This window comes from Falco cherrug, chromosome Z (assembly GCF_023634085.1).
Source record: "Falco cherrug isolate bFalChe1 chromosome Z, bFalChe1.pri, whole genome shotgun sequence".
Classification (NCBI taxonomy): domain Eukaryota; kingdom Metazoa; phylum Chordata; class Aves; order Falconiformes; family Falconidae; genus Falco; species Falco cherrug.
Genome location: NC_073720.1, coordinates 24,383,698 through 24,402,533, shown reverse-complemented (window position 1 = coordinate 24,402,533; position 18,836 = coordinate 24,383,698). Strand labels below are relative to the sequence as shown.

At 39.0% G+C, this 18,836-nt stretch overlaps 1 protein-coding gene across 5 annotated transcripts in view; it reads right to left on the bottom strand.

Moving 5' to 3' along the window:
• Nucleotides 1–18,836, bottom strand: part of MAST4 (microtubule associated serine/threonine kinase family member 4) — a 274,356-nt gene that overhangs the window by 57,536 nt on the left and 197,984 nt on the right. For all 5 annotated transcript variants that reach the window (XM_055699400.1, XM_055699403.1, XM_055699402.1 and 2 more), the window contains 2 exons: nt 15,052–15,140; nt 3,808–3,877 (listed from right to left, as the gene is read on the bottom strand). In XM_055699400.1, the coding sequence (XP_055555375.1) occupies nt 3,808–3,877; nt 15,052–15,140 (159 nt within the window). The remainder of the gene's footprint in view (nt 1–3,807; nt 3,878–15,051; nt 15,141–18,836) is intronic.

Here is an 18,836-nt window from a genome sequence, read left to right as displayed (position 1 = left end):
CAGTATCCTAATACAGAAACATTTGTGAAAGTATTACTGCATAAAACTGCATTCCAAAAGCATGATACAAACAGAGTTTTTAGTAAAGAGTAAACTTTCACAGGGGACCACAATAAACAGCATTCACCGAGGACGACTTAGGCTTACAGATATTTTTTTCTAGTGTGCTTTTCTAGTTAAGAATCTATGAAATTAAACAACCAGAAAGTGAATGAACAGCTCCACAGAACTGGTGTCTCACTAATACACACTAGAATACTAACACACTATAAACAGACCACAGGGACTCTTCACAACTCTCAGGCCCATCAGATGAAAATTCATGAGAAGCAAAATCAAAAACTTGCAAACAAATGCAAACCACAATGCTCTGAACCACAGAATAACCACAACAGTCTGCTTGAAACACAAGGGTAGGAGCACTTTAAGTGACATCAGTAGAAGATACCAGCAAACTAGCCAATGTAAAATAACAGCAAGAATGATTAGGTAAAAACAAACTTGTTAAATGTTAGATATGTAAATAGGAGGAAAAAAAATTTGCAGCAAAATTCATGCTCATTCAGAATAATAAAAAAAATCATAACCAAAACCAATCTCTGCTCTTCATGGCTTGAGGTAAGCTACACACAGACAACATGGAACTGGAACGTACAAAGTGACAAACCAAAAAACAACTATGGGAGCCGTGTTTGGATTTTTGAGGGGGTAACATTTACCTGTCATTTCGGTGCCCATGACTGGAATACAATTGTATCAAATATGTTAAAAACCCCAAAATAAATAAATAAATTACAAAACAGAACAGGTTTTTATTAACAAACAGTATGAAAGCAGGGGAAAGGGAAAAGGAGAGTTGAAGCTCTGTTTTATAGCCAGTTTACAAAGACTATTTCTCAAGTCCACAAAAGACACAAAGGACAACTGAAATGCCAAATTAGCAACCTTAAACCTCTTGATGCGCTTCTCTTCCTTTCAAACTAACTGTCTAAAAAAACCCCCTTGCTTCTCTCCATTCCAACACCTTATTTTCCACACCCATTTACCCATCCACAAGCTAAAACCCAGGTCTTTGGGACCTTGAATACATACAGTGATAGAAAAGAAACTGCAGTACCTAATTAGCATTAAAGTATAAAGAAAACGTGGGCTAGAGGGACTGCTGACTGTATCAGACCGATCTCTACAAAAAACTTCCTCCTTCTTCACACTTTGTTTTTTTATTTCATTAATTCTCTTCCCTTCCCCTAGGTATGCATGAGCTACCTCCAGATGAATGAACAATTCCAAAAGGAGTTTTTATTTTGGTTCAGCTGTGCAAGCCAAGTATGTTCACAGCTGAAAGAACAAGAACTTGGAAGGTATTTAAATATGGGCAAAACCTGTATATTCTGCAGCTGTTAAGACACAAAATACTTCTCTACTGCATAACTCATATTGAGCAGGGTTCTTACATCACACAGCAATTGTCATGCAGAAGGGCCATCAAGTGTGGGGATGGGAACCATGGGAAGTTACCTGGGAAGAAAAGGTGGGAGAACAGGAGGCATTCATAAGGGAAGAAGGAAAAAAAAAAAAAAAGGTAGCAAGCTGCTGCAGCTTTTCCCCATGGGCTCTCATACACCACTTGTCCCTGCCTACCATGTGGTCCTACCCGCTTCCCAGCAGCTCTGGAAAGCAGGATCTGTCACCTACCTATGGGCTTCCAGATCCTGGACTTGTATGTACCAGCAGAAGAGGCCCAAGCAGTGGCTACCAGAGGCACAGGCACCAATCATCCCACCAGATGCAGGCAGAGGAAGGCGACTCTCCTACTTGTTGCCAAGGGGCCTGGGGAAGGCTGTCTCCAGCCTGGCACGCTGGCTTGGCAGTACGGCAGAGGGCCACCTTCCTCCTGCTGCTGCATGGTGTGGCTACCAGCTGATGAGAACCAGCTATGCTGGGAAGCCCTCCTTTCCCACGGGAGGCTTCCAAACCATTTCCTTTGCCCTTCCCTCCCTTCCTCACGTCTCCCAAGCTTTTTGGTATCCCCACTGACTTGGGGGCAGTGGGTGGAAAATGAATACATGTACACCTATACCACCTCACCTCTACTCCTTCAACCTTCCTGCCTTGTCCTTCCCTTCCTTTGTATGGCCATTAAATTTACAAAACAACAGAAAACACATGAAGTTCAGAAGTCTGAGAATGGCTCTCATTAACCACAGGCGATTTTACTACCAAAATGCATCCTATCACAGATTATATGAAGACAACCACAACACACATACCAAATGCACAAGAAAATTTTACATCACCACTCTTTTTCACTACAAACATAAACCAAAATCAGTTTCCATAAAAAACTCTCTAAAAGTTTCCTGAATCCCACGGAAGTGGTAAAGTATTTTGAAATCACAGAAACTTCTTGTTCTAGCGTTCTTTTAATTAAAGAATTTATTTACAAGTCCATTACAGGGCTCTAAAAATGGCCACAATTGAAAGGAAGCACTGGTAAACTAATTCATTTTTTCCTCCTGAATTTTAAGGTTTGCAAAAACATAATGATTTAAACTTTCTGTTGATTATGGGTGGGAAAATAAAACTACTTCCTGCCCGCTGTATTTCTAAGCAATGCTTGGTCTTTCACAGCTGCTTTTTCCATTACAAGCTATTTCTGGATTTAATGAATCTTTCTACAAATATGCTCACAAACAAACGTAATCTATGAAGAGATAGCTTTCCTTTTTTTAAAGATGCTATCAAGAGGAAGTAGATTCAAAAGAAATACTGAAATTTCTTAAGATGTTGGTTAAAAAAGCGAGAGCATATGCTATTAGACTGTCAAGATCTACTGTCACAGATGAATTAAGATTCAGATATAAGAAATACACAAGTGAAGTCTTCTCCCCTTTGCAGCTTTTAATAAGAGTTAAGCCATTTCTTTGCACTTACTTCTGAGAGCTTGTGTGTGCTACTTTATTGAACTGCCAAAATAAAGGAAGTAAAACTACAGTGGCAAGTACAAGAGTTAAATGCCTGGCACTACTTGATGACAAAGAAAGCCACAGCATTTCAATTTCATTTTTTGTGTAGATACTCTTGGGTCAACATACAAACTCTGCCTACCCTCCCAGGCTTAGAGTTAATGAACATATTATACGAGGTAGGCTGACAAGGTGTTAAGTGCACGCTGGCACAAACAGGCAGTCTCGATGACATGCTATCAACTTTGGCTATGGTTCATTTAATAATAATTTACTTCATAAATCACTTCAAATTCACTTTAGATCTTCAAAAATTCTACTAGCATTAACTAACACAACACTCCTATGACAGAGCTGGCTGTTTCAGTGGTACAGGTCGTACAACATGACAAGGTCAGGTATTAAAGCTATTGCAATGGTATTGCAGTTGCCAGTAAAATCAGGCCCTGAACTCAAGACCTCTCTAATAGTGCTCTTCTAAGCAACGCACTTCTTCCATCGTTAAGAAAAAAAATACAAAGAACCCTAGACGTAGCTTAAAGTTTCCCCATATCTCAATAGATAAGAAGATAGTGTCTGAATTGGATCCACTACAATTAAGTCATTAAAAAATATTTTTAATAATTTTTTTGAATTTAAAAATTTATGAATGCATTGTGTCAATCATCCAGTTCACCTTTGTTGCAACTGAGGTTTAGGAGAGTTTACATAACTAAGATAAAACTTGTCATTCTAAGTGACAGACTTGACAGATGTATTTGCAATCACCTTATTAATATATGGGTCCAAAAACATTTCCTCCATGCAAAATGCATGCTGCATGCTACGAACAATCTCTTACCTTCTTGCAAAAGAAAAGTGAGCTGAGGCACTGGGAGAGAAATTCCTAGGGCTGTCTTGAGGACTGTTTCCTGTTTGGGGGATACATAGAAAAATTATTATTAGAGGTGGGGAAAAAAAACCCAAAGAAACCACTAAATAACATTCAGATATACTAATCCAAGCATTCCGAGGCAGGTTAGAAACTAACTCCAGAATTTCTTCTCTCTCAGTCTGAGAAAATAAACTCTGAAATAGAAGCTTATTTCAACTCACATTTAATTTATATTTCGTTTAGTTACTGGACTTTATAACTCAGAAAAAAACCCTCTATTCAGCCCTTTGAGATTTAAAGTTTAAAAAAAAACCCGGTATGTTAGTTTGAAAGAAACATTTTTAATGTCAGAAAGATTTTTCTTAAAAAATCACACAAAACATTTGAAAGCTAGAAATATAATTATTTAGCTCTTACACAAAGTTTCTACAGCATTTCCACTGGAGCTTTATTGTGATTTTTTGTTACTCTAACTCTAGAACAAATGAGCCAACCAACCACATTGAATGAAAACTTTTTCACATAGTTGTGTTAGACCAAGGCATGGAAAGGCAACCACCCTCTGCAATGAGAAGCAGCAACTGCGCATTTTGAACAGGCTGTAACTTTAGGGTCTGTCACTTTTTCATATTAAAGCTCCCCAACCTCCTGCTGACCAGCATGAGTGCAGAAAGGCAGCAGCAGCTCTCAGCAGGTGCTGCCACCTCTGCCCCATAGCACCAAAAACTATAGGAGACACAGTATCTGAAGAAGAAACAGGTGACCTCTGAAAAAAACCAAACAAGCAAAAATCCCCAAACCACACCAAAAGCTAAAACGATTCAATTTGAAGTAGCACTGGCATACATCTAAAAGTTGATCTTTCCTTAAATAGGGAACAGATTGCAAGAACAATACTTTGAAGAAAGGTAACATATTTGTTGTAACATTTTATTTTTGGACATAAATGAGACTGCAACATTATGTGTCAGACTTAAAAAACCAAGCTCCTGTGTACCCAGTTAGAATAAACATTTATTTTTTGATGAGAAAATTACTACCTATATGTGAAAAAGCCAATACAATAGTCTTTAAAAGGATTTCAAGTGGCCTTGATTTCTACTCAAATTTTTGAATAAACTTTGCATTCATCACAGTGATGTCCTTAACAAAACCCATTAATTCTATACCAGAAGCGTAATCATGGAGCCATTAGACAGAAAATGTGGAGAACACACACCTCCACCCCCCTTTTTTGGCTAGAAGCTGAAGCAAGATGGTTTTTGAGCTGTGCTTAAATCACATCTCCACAGCTGCTCTTCCCATGGCCCCAAGAGACAAGGATTCCACTCTTGCTGGCCAGTACCTCTAATTTTTTTTTTTTTCCTGTTTATCTATCACAGCTGAATTATGTCCTTCCAACATTCCCTCCTTCCCCTCAAGACCCAAGTTGCTTCATTACCCTTCAGACATTTCTGAGGGCCTCAATAATTTCAAAGTAGCAAGGACTTTTAAGGACTTTTGTTCCCTGAAGAGGGGGGGAAGCAGAGGGAATCTGAAGCCACATGTGTGGCACAGATTTCAATCTTTATTTGGGGACCAACAGTTTATTCTTGTCCTGCATGAACTGCAAACAACAAATTACTGAGAACAATGGTTTGTTATAATTTAACAACTAACTAGATTTCTTTTTGCTGCTATCAGAGCTTATTTAATAAAGATAAGCTAAGTATGTATTTCAGCACTGTGCAGACAAAACATAGTCACAAACTTTAGCTACTGCTCTAGAATAAACTAGCCGTAATTTGGAGCGTGTCATGGACTTAAGTAAGAGGAAAAAAAGACAAAGAAGCTACCTCAAACTCTGGCAGAAAAGCAGACAATTAGGCTTCATGCAGTGAGGTGTAAATAGCTTTTGACAGGAAGTAATTTGACAAACCAGCACATGGGAGTTTGTAAACAAAATCCTTTCCTCTGATAGCTATTTTAAAGTTATATATGTATTTAACATGCATCAGGGACTTGCCTAACTGTCCATCAGTTACTCAGAACATATATGCAATCTTCATGTAGAAGCAAAAAACATAGTGGAAGAATGCAGTAATTTTATAGCTGTTGCATTGGATTTGAGGGGACACAATGCTGCAAACTACCTCACTAAAATCAACAAAGATCACTCCCTTACAGACAAAACTTGAATTACAACTCTTAGGAAGAGCATCATATCCTGTTATCAGGAAAATCAATTTGAAAGCACTACTTCCAACAGCAAACAAGCTTTTAAAATAACGAAACTGGTAAAGTCATATACCTGGATACTAAATACTGTGAGTTTATCTAGAAGTCTAACAACTCAGACAAGCCTGGAAACAGAGGATGAAAATCTAAACCCTAAATGACTGGAGAAACAGCTAGTGCTACTATGAGTTTAAGGTGTGGTGTTCCAGAACAGCAAGACAGGTTAGAAGCAGAGTCCTATACGTGACCTTCATCATCATGGCATTCATCCACCCATCTGTAAGCCAATACCTGGGAGACTGTCAAAGAAACACCAGTGCCAGTTAATTCTCTGTCCATATGTGCAGTACTTCCTTATTAGACAAATCCCGCTGTTCTTCAGGATCCTGCTGGCTGTTGTATGCTTTAGTCCTAGGGTATCTCTATGTTGCTGGGATTACTGTCTATGTTTCTGACCTGGTAAAGTAAACCTGACTGGTGGTCAGGCATTAGGTAAGGAATTAACTCCAGCATCACACAATGAGTAGGCAATCAACATACCGAAACAATACCTGATGACAACACAAGGGTAGCTCATTTTGCAAGCAGCTATTGTTGAGAAAACTATATTGAGACTAATTAAGTTGTAATTGCTTTGTAAGTAGCTTCAAGAAGTCCTGTGTCTTTGCCACAGAGGGAAGAAGTTTTAAATCTTTTAATAAGCATATGTTACAGTCACTGTATATTAGTAATGTGTTTTTAATAGCTGTCTACTTACAAAATAAAAAGTTTCAGATGCAAGGTCTTTGTGTTAGTACTGAGGGAATAACAGATTAATGATAACTGTTACCCCAAATTCCTGATGGATCAAAGACAAATCCAGCTTGAAGTCTTGATGTCGTCACTTTAAAAATAATCACTGTACACAGTACACCAGCACCACAATAATACAATATAACAATGGGTCATACATTCCTCTATGTCAGTTTACTTGGTGGTGAACACACAACTGCAAAGTGAACAATACAAAAGAAATCATCCAACAGTTGCAGGTCTGATTTTCATACCACAACAAATGGTGCCACTCAGCAGAACACACAGCTGGGCAGCAGAATAATTTTGAATACTTGTTCAGGTGAGGAGCTCAAGCTATTTCAACACCTGGACTAATTATGCTTCACACCAGTAAATGACCTTTCCCAGTAAGAGCAAGGAAGGTCTGCACACCCCTTAAACTTGTTTGCCAGGATCTTTGCATGTTCTGACCACTACTTAAAATACTGGCAGTGCTGTTTTAATGGGATTTAATTTAAATGTCAGTTGTATCTGCACGTATCTTACCATTTACACTTTCCTGTCCTGTCCCCAAACTACTGGAAGACGCTTTGTTAACAGTTTTACTTTACCCCAAAGCAAGACTAAATAAAAAGTTTTAGCAAAAACAATTCTACCATTCTCCATGTGACAACAGTCAGAATAATTGAAATAACTGTATTATTTTCCTTTCTGTAAATATATTTTCTTTTTAAAAAATTATATTCAGAAAGCAGCTTTAGTCTTTAGCTTTCAGCATTCCCACACTTCACCATGGAAACACACTAAGGCTTTATTCCTTTACAAACCTAGTCCACCTTTCCCCAAAGTCCAGTCAACACAGGCTGCAGCTAAAGCAGAACAGCACAGAAGCTGTGTACAACAGATTCTTCTTCGCTTCAAATGCATTGTAGTAAACTAGCACTCATTATCACCTACCTCAGACAAAACTCACAAGATTAAAGCTAAAAATCCAGGGAAACTAACTCCAGATTTGATGCACACACATGAATGCCTCCAGTGCAATTCAAAGCCTAACACAACTAAAATATATGGTGCAAACAGCTTTGTTCATCACTGCACTTCAGTGTAGCTATCTAAAGTACATCTATCAAATGAAATTATCTGATGTAAGCAGTAAGTCTTAATGTAGTGAGAACAAAACATTAGCAGTCAGCATTCTAAGTGTCTGCCTAGAAAGGTCTAGGGCAGACCTAAAAAATCCTAGGAAAAGGATTACAACGTGGAAGTGAGATCTCCTTGGCCCTAAATTCTGCTTCAGGGAACCACATCATGTAATCCTATTCCTAAATTTATTGAAACCAACAGGAAGGGTCATGTTCTTCCCTGTCACACTTAGTGGACAATTCTTCAGGAAGTCTCCTGTTCTGTTATTTATGTCCAGCATGTATTTCTCTTCCCATTCTGTGACCCCCCCCCTCCTCTGATTTAGATGACAATACAGGCTTTCCACAATCTTCCTGCTGCTAAAGGCAAGGAAGTAATAGTCTTTCAGTCTTACACAAAAAGCTCTCACATTCTGTCCTACCAGCTTTTCTCCCCATGTGATCCCCTCTGAACATGTATGACCATAAAGGCATGCAGTATTCCAGAAATCTAACCAGGATACCATTCAGTGGCACTAAATCTTCCCAAATTCAACTGAAAATTACTTCCTTTATACATCTTCCGAGATCTGACTTTCAAAGAAACACTAGATTGGTCCTTGCAAACATCATGCGATCCAGAAAATGCAATCACTTCCTTCCCTAAATTCCTGATAACAGATGAGTCCACAGATTACAGTAGACATTTCTGTTACTGGTTGTCCAGTACAGAATGCTGCATGTTGCTATGTAATTTCATACTTTTTAATTCTAGTGCTCAAGATCAGTCACTTCAACACAGCTTCTCAATGCCATTTTACACTAGATGTCTTCCAAATTTACATCAGCTACAATAATTTTATGCCAATGCCACTTATGAGAAGATTAAAAAGGTCTGGCCACAAAACCAAAAACCCCAGTGGACTCTACTGATAACCTCTGCTCCTACTGTATAGTATTTCTCACTTTAGCACAGCCCGGTCTTCTCCTCTTTAAACAATTTCCTAGTTATCTTGCAGTCCTTGTCATCTTAGTGGCACCCCATGAAAAATTTATTAAAATACAGGCAAGTAAGATTTACAGCATTGCTCTTAACAGCTAAATCTTGTTCCTAGAGCAGACACAATTAAACAGCACCACATGTGACTATTAATCATAAGGGGTTAGTAATCACCCACAGGAACAAGCTCCTGTGACTACTGAGGTGGGGACACCTGAATGCTATGACTTGCTGAGATTATAATCATTCACTTCACAGGCTGGGTGGTGCAGATGACCTGCTTACACAGCAGCAGGCAGTCAGCTGGAAAAGTCCATTAATGACCAAGGCACCAGATGTTGTCCAAGCAGATGCTGCAACACTTCCCACAATTCTGAATGTACCCACAGTTCATGCAAAAACTAAAAGGATCTTTCAGCAGATTTAGTGGCTTCAAACCTTGTTATTAAAGACAAAGGATGTCCCAATAACTCACTGAAGACAGTTACTAATAATGACCAAGCTTTGAACCCAAAGAAATGACCTGGTATAAACTGTTCTCAATTTTCACAAGAAAAAGATTTTTACATAGTGAAACATGGTATGACTCTCTTGAAATCTTCTGTGATTTTTACACATAGGCATAAGGCATAGTGGGAGACTTCAGCTGCAAGCCAAAATCTGACTTTCCACCAACACAAATTATCTCTGCAGGTAGGTACACGTCCTGCATAGAGGAAAAGGGCGTTACATGTATTAGTAATTAATGTATATAACAGAGATATTATATATCTGCTGTACACATTGTCTTTTTCCTAGCACCTTTTTAACCCTCAGGTCTCGGACCTTACACCTCTCTGTGCGCTCCCAAGCGCTGGATTACCTACTGCTCCAGTAACTCTTCACTATAGCCCACAAGCCTTCATGGTCACTGTCGCTTACTAACGAACCTGCCCCTTCTTTGACAGGTGCTACTCATGCTTTATTTGTGCCCTGCACAACATACTTCATCAGTGTGGTGCTGTCTCACTAGCCTCTCCCTCCCATCCTACCACATCAATCTGAGAATGACTGAGATGGTAAGGTGAACAATGAAAAAACTTTTAAGTATTCAACATTTGTCCAATTCAGCTTGCATCTGTAAAGATTAACAACAGACTCCTGTGTAGGAACAATCCTCTATTATCTCCACAGCAAACAACAAAAACCGGGGAGGGGGTGAGAAATTTACACAAGACCTCCGTATGACTTCGTCATATGGGGCAATTATCACCCTGAACTTGGGCTACTCGTCCTCCTCAAATACCGTTCACGGAAGTAGAGAACGGCTGGTGCCTTCAGTTCAGAGTCTGCATCAAGGAGAAAAACAGCACTACTAGGAAGAACATGGGTATAAAATGCACCTCAAAGAATTATGATTATGTTCAAGAAGCTTATTTCTAAAATACAGCAATACTGCTCCCATCCAGTGTTTTGGCTAACTCCAGTCCAGACTGTTACGGTCACCTAGTAGCAACCCGAGCTCTTCATGTTTGAAGTAATGGCATACCATTTCTGAAGGTGCAGCCAGACCTCTGTATGACTGCTCTGCAGATATCAAAGATGAAAACATTCTTGAGCAACGCCACAGATATTGGCAAGAGTGCTAATGCAGTGCACTTTTGACTAGAAAGCTCCACCTTGAGATTCATAACACGCCTTCACACAGCTTGCTTCAGTTTACACAAAGAATGCATAGTACAATTCTTTGCCCTCAGAGACGTGAGGTCTTGGGGGTGGGGGTGGGAACAGGTGGTTCAAATTAAACTCATCTCAGATATGAGATGCAAGCAAAGGTAACCAAGTATGTATTTTGCCTGTTCTCCCAACAAGCAATGAATTCACACAGAAAGGAATTGGTTGGTTGTAGATCAAAGAGTGTCCTCCCTCACAACTTTTTTGTTTCAACAATTCTTTCAACAAAAAGCACTGAATTCCCAAGCAATGCCAACAATCTTGTTAGGACTATACAAGAAGTGTCCAGAATAACACTGAAGATTATCATTATCAAGATTATTAATAGAAATTGATTCTGGGTGAATTTTGAAATGTCTGACAACCTTGACACCCTTCAGCTTGAACAGCTTATAATAAAGGGATAAGGACCTGCAGTAACAACTCTAATGGTACAAACATGAAGCCAAGAACCTATTCCACTTAAATAAGAGCATCTAACGGAACAATTTTCAGTAAGGGTTAACAGCAGGCTGAGATGGCTGTAGGGAGTACAGCAGTGGGATGCAGTACCCTGAGAGAAACAGATCTGGCAGAAAAGCAGGGAGAGCATGAAACCAGAAGCTAACATGGTTTTAAAAAGGCATGAGCAATCGGGGTCATGCATAATCTGTCCATCTTTCCATCTGAACTACTCAGACTACAGCAGGTTACGTCCCTCATCTTCCCATTTCACAGCATCAGGAAGGTGCCCAACCAAGAAACTCTGGGCACCTTCCTTTCCAAAACCAAAGTCACATCAGAGTATACCCAGACTTTGAAAGTGGCCTCAGAAATATCCCTCCCAGTCTCTCACCTTGAAGCAAATGTGATTGTTTTAAAACAGTGTCAGAAAATAGTCCACGGCAGGGCAATCCGATGCCAGCTTGACACATCAAGCCCAAGTACAGGTAACTTTCCAACACATAAAAAACAGCAAAATGTAATCTTGTAGCATACAGACAGAAACAACTGAAGATCATAATTTCTGGCCTAAAATGCTGTTAAGTATACATCACTATGTCCAAGCATATTAATTAAGTCCCAAACCTGTGTTTCCAATCATATTCCAAAAAGAACCACAGACAAGACTTCTACTTGAGCCATGATGCAGCTGGCTGACAGATGAACATGTCACACTTCAAAAAGCTCATCTTCCTACTGCAGTACTGCAAAGGACCTGTAAAACACTGCTACTCCTCACGCTAGAACCAGAAGCAAATTCTGTGTTTTCAACAGGTTCTCAAGGAACAGGGAAGGTAAAAGAAGGGACTAGAGCACAGTGAGGTGGAACTCTCGGAGGCTGTATCTTCACTAGTGACTTCAATTTTTTTTGAAGGCTTAGGTTTAAAAGTATCTTAGCTTTTTCTAAAAGGGAAAGCAAGGTAATGAAGGCAGACACCACAGAAACAAAGAAAGGTGTAAAGAGAACAGTTCTCAATCATGTATAAAGATGCTGAGAAGATGAAACAGGACTGAAGAAGCTAGGAAAGCTGACAGCCTGTGTTTGCTGCAACCACTTTCTCCTACAGTCGGAAGAACCGCTACACAGAACTGACTGAGAGAAGAATTACCCATCAAAAGGTTTTCAGGATCTCTCCAATGTTCTTCACATTCTGCACAGTATTACTAGGCCGTATTTGCCAAAAACGCATGTTACTATCACGCCTCAGCCAAGGATAGCCTAATGAATAACGAATTTCAATGAATGCAAGAACTGATACTTTGCTACATATTTAGCTTGCTCCATCCCTCCTCTAGGGCTGGAAACTATTTTGTTTGCCTCTCCCTCTTCTACTTTTATTGTTTCCTCCTCCAAGAGCGAATACTAGTAAGAAAGATGCAAAGGTGTTAAAGCGGGTCATCTCCAGTCCCTATGAGACTTAAAGCTTGTAGTGCATGCTCCTGGCAGAAGTTCTGGGCTGCAACATAAACAGTTGTAATTTTGATAATTTTTCTAGTAGAATCTCACCATTCACAGCTACTTTCCAGGCACTGTCAAAAAAGACCCTAAAATCATCTAGTTGGACAGGAGATATACCAGGTTTTCTCAGCGGAGTCAAGCAGCCCTCTGACTTGGAATAAAGAGGAATAAACGCAGCACTACTGTAGAACAGATGCTGTTCTCTTGTCACAGCTCTCTACTGCACTTCACAAGAAACCAGGCCTCCAGTACAGGCTGCCACAGAGAGCTGGGAGGTGAGTTGATTGTGCAGATGACAGTGCAGGTAAGATGTGCAAGTAAGACCTAGTGGCTCTGACAACGCAAGAATGCAGCTTCATTAAAAATCCACAATGTCTCTTAAGTCCAAGGTTACCAAGGACTTACGTACATTAAACATGTGATGTGCTGAAATCCTACTGTATATGTAGATGAAAATTCTAAACTTCTCAAAATGTGTCTTTGTTGTGCTTTTACCCATGTAATTTGCATCTTTTTTTATTTGTGTTAATTAGGATGACATTCACAGTGATTCAAAGTACAAATTAAAAAAAATAATTAAAAATTTGCCTACAAAGTCAATTCCACGTAGTATCTAATTGATCACTAGACAAAGCAGAAAACCTGTCAAGAGTGACTGAGCACACTTTAACTTCAAATTGCCCCTTCAGGGGACTAATCTAGGCATACTAGCCAGCTGCACTAGGAGCCAATAGTTGTTCAAATATTACTGTAATTAACTATACATAGAGGCAAGGTAATAACAGAACCAACCATACACATGCAAATTTTCGTCACATATATGAGATTTTTGCTGAAGAGCTCAGTGCACATACCTTGGGAGAACATACCAGCATTATGAGACTCAACTGCATCCTGGGTAACTGGAGAAGTTGCCAAATTTCCACAATAGGTTTTTGAATACACAGTACATTCTGCTGAGTTTAAGGAAAATAACAGCTTACACTCAACCTGTCTTAATTCTGGCAGAATCAGTTTTCTACCTTCAGAGCAACTTCTCAACAGCTGTGACATCAGCAATTTTATTCCCCTTCCACGGTTTGAGAAATCAATTCAAAAAGAAGCAATTTGCCAAAAGCATGAGTCCACTGCCAGGCAGAAACTCTGTAGCATTTACTGAATTATTTGTCTTTGGCATTACTGAATACACAACCTGTGATCAGGTCGCAGGTAATGCATGCTGGTCACTCCGTATTTTTGAAGCCTGTTAGGCATCATTGGTCTAAGCCACCAGTTTCCAAATGGATGGTATAGTCACTCATAGCAGTGGACATACACTAGTTTTTGCAGCAAGCACTGGTACTGTTTTCATCAAGTCAACACAGCACAACTAAAGCCTCTTTCTACGGTGACTGAAGATCCTCTGTTGCAAATGGCAATTTCTGCATTTGGGGGACACAGAGAGGAATCCCAAACATTCCAACATTTCATTTTTCAGTTTTAAAATAGTCTGCACCATGTTGTCCTTTGTTTGTATGTTTTAAACACTCTGCTGCCTTGAACTACTCACAAATCCTCATGTCTCAATTCCTGGTTACAATAGCCTGCTGCTCAGAGAGGAAAAAACACCTTCATATTTTTTCTAATAATGTTCCTTCCACAACAAAACTGGAGATGCCCTACTAAACTCATCATCCTCTTCCAAAATTCAACTGAAACACTGCATTGTCTCTTTTAGAACCCATCTGAGAGCAGTTCTTCAAAGCATTCAGTGTCATTTCCTACACAATGACTGGTGTGGGGCTTTCAATTTGCTGTGTAGTTACAGTCAATGCCCCCAAAATATAAAGAGACAATAAAATTTTGAGGAAATGTGTTTTGATATGTCAAAAATGTTCCCTTTTAAAATGAAGACAATCATTATCAATAAAAGATTTATTTATGGACTTTCATTCAATCTTTAAGTGCTTCAGAAGCAACTCAAAATGATCATCAATTTATTGCCACATAAAGTGAAGCACAGAAATTTCCAGCAACATGCCTAACACCATAAATCCTAGGGAGGAAAAGCACTAGGAATAACGTGTAATACCCTACTTACCAATTCCATTACCTTCACCATGCGTGCAAGCTATTTTATACCTTTTTTACACAACTAGGCCCAGAAAGGGTGGTGCGGTGGCGGTCGGGGGAAGAAATTGCATCAGAATGTCAGAATACAAGATAGGGAAATAAAAATAGCTACGTAGTCCATTTTTTGTACTTGTGGATTGCTTCTCACCATACGATAGAATTTATGGATCTCAACATAATAGAAATTTGGATGGAAAGGTACAGAAGTTTTTGCTATTGAAAACAGTGGAAAGAAAAGTAGTGGAACAGAGAATTTGTCTGTTTTGCTTTCCTCACATAGACATTTTAAGTATTTAATAACAGCAATAGTAGCATAGGTGTAAAATCACCTGCATGAGCTGAAAGTGGTGAATGGGGCCGAGGCAGAGCTGAAGACTGGCCATTGCCCATCAGACTCTTCCTGTTGCTTGTTCTACAGCTGTGGGCAAGAAGAGAGGAAAAAAGACATTAGCCTTAGAAATACAGCATATACCGTATATGAACATTTGATATTCTGATGCTTAGCTCCTTTACTTCCCTGTCTCCTATTAAAAATCAGAGCTATTGTTGGGTTTGTAGGCATGTCCAGGAAGTCTACAATCATGCTGGATAATGGCAAAGACAGCAGCCTCCAAAGAAAATGCACCATGGATACTTTTCAGGCTTGCACATTTGCTGTTCTGTGCAAAGACCAGGATTCCCCTGTAGAGTAATTCATAAAATGTTCTTCCCTGACTACAACTTGTTGCTCTGCCATACACTTTTTACGATATATAAAAATACAAAAGTACAATGTGAAAAACAGTTTCAAGCTTAGAATCACCATTCAATGATTAAACCTGTCTCTGCTGCACGAACTGTAGTTCCAAATCACATGCCACAAAGAGCAACAATTTATCAATCTAAGAATGATACAATAATTATAAATCTAATTACTGAGATAAATTTCACATCTGTGCCTTTTGTCAATGGAACAGATGATGCCTAAGATGAATGCATTTTTTTTACTCATACATTTTTCATCTACAAAGCCACTAATTTCCCAAATTACAAGATCATTAGGCGAGATAAATAGTAAATTAACACATCTATTAAACTTGGGAAAGGAGATATTTTTCTGAAATACATATCATAGTTTTAAAATATTTATTGGCAGAAGTGTTTTTCTTTTTTCCTCTTTCTACCATAATGAATATTCTCACAAACACAAATCCCCAACACTGCAAACATTCATGCACAAGAAAAATAGTATCTTGAAGTCAAAGAGACTGCAACTGTGTATAAACTTAAGTGCATATGCTAACATTTATGGCACTGCAATCCAATTTTTTTTCTGTAAAGGTTTAGGAAAAACTCAAAACCACTAAAACGGGAAAAAGTCACACATAAAACCATTTCGTTAACACAGTAGGTTCCAACAGTAGCAGATTCAGATCACAGTTTTACATTTCTCCAAAGATGAGTTCTGTAACATTATGATCTCTATGTAACAGCCAGAAAGCAAGACTGATTAGTCTTGATACGGTGTGAGATGAATAAAACACAAAATAAAGGATGGAGTTGAATAGCATGAAAGCTAAGTAAAATGAATTTAAAAGTATTCCAAAGAATACTGGAAACAAGTAAAATCGAAAAACAAAGAAGAAATTTTGAGTATGAAAGCAGTACAGAAGACGCCTGGAATATGGAGGGGGAAAAAACCCAACAAAACAAAGTGTCACACACTAAAACCAGTCTCCCCTTGAAAAATGTTTTATGAAGCAGCAAGACTGCCATTCTGTTTAATGGGTTAATGAAAAGTTCTTTTGCATGAATTGCACACTGAATTGCTGTATCACTTAAATATTACAATCAATTAAACAATGCATTCACTTTTGAGTGTATACTTATCATTACTGCAGACCTATGTAAGAAAAGAAAGCACAAAATGACTGCAAGATTCACATTTAGAACACTGGAAAAGTCAAACTATTTAAGACGTACATTGTCATTTCTAAGCTGAAAAATGAGGGAGAACTTTTAAAACGTGAAATTATACACACACGATTTCAGGAACCTGGCTAGATTAAGCACAGCTTTCTACAAGCATTTTTGACATATTCAGCACAATCTACTTTTTAAGTAATAGACCTTGAGCAAATATTCCATGTCTCATTAGACAACAATTTCAAAGTCATACTGTTCCCCACCGTCCATCTCTAAATTTGCCCAGCTGAAGAGTCATAGTCAACTCTTCTGTGATAAGAACGGTCCAAATTTTTTTCTCCTGGCTTCATGCAATATCACTGTATTGTTGGTAACTTCTTGTATCATACTATGACAAACCTCATTTTTTCATCTGTTATACTTGTTTTAAAAAGCTTGAATAACTTCCTTTGCAATTTTCCAATCTAAAACTGAATCCGGTGGAAACTTTTGGTATTCGTTAGGCATTCATTAAAGGACATACAGATTACATCTATCCACGATGGCATCACTACAGTGCCTGTGGTACAGGCTGGGGTTAAGAGAGACCATTACATGACTTTAAAGGAGCTTTGCGTGGCTTAGTTTAGCGTCTAAAGGATCACCACATGACCTGTCACAAGAAGGGAACACATTTTAAGGATCTAAACCATGGGTGTGTTCTCAGCAAAACATTTCAATGAATTCTAGACATCCTTCACTGATTTTGCTGCAATTTGCCTTTGTCTGTAAAAATTCAGAGTTTTATCACTTTTGCCATAATTTCCTACGTTATCTTGTTTTTAGGGGGTGGGTGGGGCTATTTTTCAGAATTATTACTGGGGAGCATGACGGCATTACCTTCAGTATCAAGATCTTATGTAATGAGAAAACTTTCCCCCAACTGCCATTTCAAAAAATTTTTTGCTGTTTGTTCAGATGTGGCTGCAGCTGTATGAAGAACGTATCTTTTATCACACTCAAACAAAATGTTCTATTGAGAAACAGAAAATGAAAACATATGAAGTCTCCTCTATTTGTCTTAACGCATGAAAGGACAAGTCTCTCCCACACCTCTCTCTGTAAGCTTTTTTTTTTTAAACAGTTCTGTTTCACGAAGATTTTGAAACTATGTTACCCATCCTGTATAATATATGAACTCCTTCCCCAGAATAATGGTATTATGAAGGAAGCTCTTTGTGGGTAAATAAAGAATTATCTTCAGGGAACCCTGACAGATGATCTAAACTGCTAGACCACCACAAATGCGAAGCAGGGTTGCACTGAGGAAATACCAAAGCATTGCTTTAGCCTTGAAACAGCCATCACCCACATACAAAAGAATCTCAGAAGTTAAAGCCGTTCTGCAGACAAAATCCTTTTTCCTAGATCTCTGAATACATCAAGTAACTTTCCCCTTCTATTGTCTTTATAAAACTATTCTCCCATTCAAATGGGACAATATAAACCAACTGATAAGAGGTAGCCCGGAAAGAAAGCCTCTTTGTCTGCAGCAAAGTTACAGCAGTGCAGGAGGAACAGTCTACAGGGACTGTAACCTAGGGAAACAAACCTTGGGGTAAACCAGAGTGCTGCACCCTCAAAATGCAATTCTCCAAGCCTTGGATCTCATGTTTTGATCAGGCTGCACAGCACAGAGAAAGAGACCAGCAAGCCAGGCAGCATGCATGACATAGGGTTTAGAGCCATGAAATAAACAGAGCAAGAAACTGCACCTTTTTCCAAGGAGAAGAGACTGGGGGTTGGTGGGTGGGGGCAATCAGTCATGTTCCACCATAACTAAACTTTGGGGTGCACACAAAACCTGAAGAAAATAGGAAATCTACAATTTTTGATCTGTTCTTCTCTGCCCCAGGAAGATCCTTCCTGGACTCTATAGTCTGCTGCCCACAACTTAAAGGAGGAGGATGTATTTGGAAGTAGTTGTCATTACACCATATTAGCAGTGACCTGGATTACTGACACTGTTGCTTATCTTGGAATCCAATTCATAATTTCCTATTTGGTTTCCAAATCGCCCACAGACAGGTTCTGCCTTACCTCCTGCTCCCCACCACTGACGCTCCTTCCCACTCACACCTCTCATCTGTGTCTGACTTCTCAGCACGTCTCACTGCTGAGGAATTCCTTCTTCACACCAGCCCCAGTCTAAGCCCCAATGCACCAACCT